General features: G+C 36.4%; 1 protein-coding gene across 1 annotated transcript in view; it reads right to left on the bottom strand.

Moving 5' to 3' along the window:
* Nucleotides 1-3,799, bottom strand: part of SLIT2 (slit homolog 2 (Drosophila)) — a gene marked incomplete at its 5' end in the record, with an annotated part of 98,222 nt that overhangs the window by 91,157 nt on the left and 3,266 nt on the right. Inside the window, 2 exons of the mRNA XM_010142319.1 lie at nucleotides 3-77; nucleotides 2,856-2,927. Of these exons, the coding sequence (XP_010140621.1) occupies nucleotides 3-77; nucleotides 2,856-2,927 (147 nt within the window). The remainder of the gene's footprint in view (nucleotides 1-2; nucleotides 78-2,855; nucleotides 2,928-3,799) is intronic.

Here is a 3,799-nt window from a genome sequence, read left to right as displayed (position 1 = left end):
CCCGCGGCCGCTGCCGCAGCCAGTCAGACAGCCAAGCCAGGTGGCAATCACAGTAGAGGTTGTTGGAGTGAAGACGACTGCACGGAAAAAAGTACGTCAACACCTTTAACTCAGGAACTACAAACAGAAAAGCAACTAATTTGCCCAGCACACTCTGCGCCACCCCGCTTTTATCAGGCAACTATGCCAATTTATTAATAAAAATTGTTAATGAGCAAATCAATTTTTCACATCTTTAACTGAAAGTATGGGAGTTAAATGCTAATAAACAAAACTATAAAAGCAGCAAAATTACTTTTTATTTGTGGTCTAATTAATTGGAAGAAAAAAAAAGAAGGGCTCCCAATAAAGTAACCTATCTGTAGTTTCTTTCCTCTTGTCTAAAAGAAAGAAGTAAACATACAAGAGCTTGAAATCTGCTGCAGGACTCCTTAGTCCAGATATATACAAATAGTGAATAAGACAAAAATGTCTCAAGTAAATTGCCCTATATATTGATATAGTGATAATATAGTGTCAGAAAAAAAAGAGTTGATAGAAGATTTGGTTTCCAATTAGATGTATCTGTAAGTCTGGCCATTATTAGTCTCTATAGAAACAGCCTGCAAAATCACTTTAACAGTTCATATTCATTTTCTGCTGAACGAGACAGAGTAATAACTCAGTATAAAACACCTTCTTTCACATCCCTTTTCTGATTTCCTCTCTTTTTGTTTAATTACAGAAAGGGGGATTAGCTGCTGTTGGCTCCTAGGGACCTACGTTCTAAGCAATGCCTGAAAATTAAAAGACCAATTGGCAGCAAGCGCAGAATTAAGTAAGTTGCCTCTCTGTTGGCAGGGTCCAACACAAGACCGTGGCTGCTTGCCAAGTGGCAAAAAGCACTTTGCCATTGATAAAATACTAGACAAATGTAATCACTAAATTAGCTAAATTACTTTTCTCTGGCTCTTACTTTCCTCTGGCTTTTACATTTTCTCAAACTACAGAAAAGGATGTCCACAGCTATAAATCAAATCCTTACTCAGAATCATCCATAACACAATAAGGTCATTTTGGTCCTTTTTAGCTGATGTGCTCAATCCTAACTAACTGGAAAGGAAGTGCAAGAAAATCAGAATTTAGACAAAGGGCCTAATTAATCCATTAAAAAAAAATCTGCAAAGTACCATGAAATTTGCAACCAACACAGACAAAATATTTTCACTAATTTTTTGAGATTTTTTTCACATAGATGACTAGAAATTAAAGGCAATGTATTTTCCTGTACTAATTGCTGGGTGGGTGCTTTGCAAATATAGCTCACAATAGAGCACATGCATTCAGTACAATATGTGACCAGCTGTAGGCAAGAACACCATTGCAAATCCACTAATGCTGCTGAAATCAATATGGTTATACAAGCATACTCTGACTGCAAATGGGATGTTAAAGCTAGTATCGAGGACTCTGTGTGACTATTTTCTTTTGTTTCAAAAATAAATTTTGAAAGGTGAAATATCTCACCAAAAATGTGTAAATGTTGCTAATTTGATTCACTGCAATTTGTGGTTCAGAATATAAACTGTATTTGAAGATTTGAAAGAGGTACAGACATTCATGTTTTTAAGTCTCAGACCCAAAAGGAATTAAATTCTATTCTCAAAATATTACCAAGGCCTCCAAAAGCCCATGGTTAGCACAATATAAGTACAATTGTATTTGTCCAAGCAAGAATAGTTACAATTCTGTCATAAAATCAGCAGAACTGCTCACCTGCATGGTTTCTTCAGTTTACGAATGGTATGTTAACTAGAGTAAATAGCCCCACTGATTTCAAAATAGCCGTGCAACCCAACATGCATAAAAGAAATTGGACAGGCTTTGTGAAGGTCTTTAACAGTAAAAGCCACTGTGGAACGCTAATAGAAGCATCCCATTCATTTGCGATTCCCACTTCACTGGAAAAAACCCTTTGAAAGACAGTCTTAGGACTAAACCTGGGAAAGCTGGGTTTTGCGACTCAACAAAATATACATTATTCTTAGTTCAGTATAAACATAAAAAAAAAGAATAACCCCAAACTGTATGACTTGCATACACATTCTTTTCATTGTGTTTTGTTTTAGAAGCCTGAGGTGTTGTGTGAAAGTCATAACCTCTAAAAATGGGGACCTTATTGTAAATGCTGACACAACTTTAATTATAATAGCACTACTGGATGATGCCATAATTTTATGTTACAAAGAATGTTGGAGAGCCAGTTTAGTTTAATTAGGTCTGCTAGCAGTACAGTAATAAAAGCATAAAGATTTCCCATTTATCACATCTGACAGCCAATCAAAGATTCTTCCGTGTTCCTAAATGAAATGTGACCCATTCAATAGCTCGAAGTAAAACAAATTTTTGACTTTCAAAACCCATCAATTTCTTTCTCTATACAGCTGTAACATACAAAAGAGAATCCCCCCTGCCCTTATCTTTTTTTTGTTAGAAAGTAAGGCTTTTCTGTGACTGAACACTGCACTATTGAAAATCCAGTTGGAAAAAGGCATAAATCCATTTTCATAGACTTAATTCATCCCACATCCCACATCCCACAAAACCTGGTGGAAAAGGATGCAACTCCTTCTTTAAATCCTGAGCCCCAGTATCAGTCTTGGTGTCACTTGTTACCTTTACCTTCCAGAACTAGTTGCCATACACACACACACAGACTTCACTTGTCAACCTCATGATACCTCAATATTTTTAAATTGAGCTTATGCCTTCTTTGCCTGTACACGTATTTATAGGCCACTGCCAAAACTTGGTAGAGGTGAAAATGACATACTGGACTCACAAAGATGGCAGCCTGTTTCAGTGGGACTACTTACAATGTTCTGAGTTTGGGCATATGGTTGAAACTTGCCACAGACAGTCGAGTGATGTTGTTATTGTTGAGAGTGCTGTGAAGTTAAGAAGAAGCTTATTAACAATTTGTGTCACATTTCCTACACTTTTAAAAAAGGCATAGCTCATGAAGATCATGGCATACTTTTTTTAGGAATAGGTAGCAGGAACAAACCCCCATGCTTTTGAATATACTCTCCTTGCTCTGTTAAATCCCTGGTTAAACACTATGGTTTGACCATTCCATTAATAATCCTGAGTAATTTGAGATCCCAGTAACCTATGATTCACTCAAATGGAGCTTCCACCGATGCTGAGAACATCTATGACATTCAAGCTAAGCTTGTTGTCCTGATGTAAAAAAGAGAATTCTTGGAGAAAATGCCTTGATTCTAAGACTCTGTTTTCTCTTCCTAGTTTCTGAGAGTCCATTTTTTTGAGACAGAATACAAGATATGCCTGTTTTTTCAAGAATTTTAGGAAAACATTAACTCTTGGCTGCAATTGGGTTTTATATGGAACAGGCTTCCTATAGATGATCCAGAGCTGCATGAAAAATAGGGGACTTTCTGCTCTACAGTGGAAGAAGTCAGGAATTTTAATACTTCAGCAAACTAATAAATTAAATTTTAGACTAGGTGCCTGGAATTTGAGCTAGTAACTAGGAACAAATCTTAGCCAACCATTGGCTAGTACAGACCCGTTATTCTTGGTAAGTGTAGTTTGTAAAGATAATGAAACTTTATGAATGATCCTGCCATTAATTATTGTCTTTAGGCTGCAAATAAAATGCAAACAAGCTTGATTCCCGAACAAGAAAACAAGCAATAGAATTTATAGTTTTGACTTAAGAGATTACTCATTTGGGCAGAATGGAGAATGTGCTCTGAGATTTTAAACACGTAATGATGGCACTAACAAACAATAA

This window comes from Buceros rhinoceros, unplaced genomic scaffold, assembly GCF_000710305.1.
Source record: "Buceros rhinoceros silvestris isolate BGI_N320 unplaced genomic scaffold, ASM71030v1 scaffold7068, whole genome shotgun sequence".
In the NCBI taxonomy this organism is placed as follows: Eukaryota; Metazoa; Chordata; class Aves; order Bucerotiformes; family Bucerotidae; genus Buceros; species Buceros rhinoceros.
This window is presented reverse-complemented; position numbering and strand designations above follow the sequence as displayed.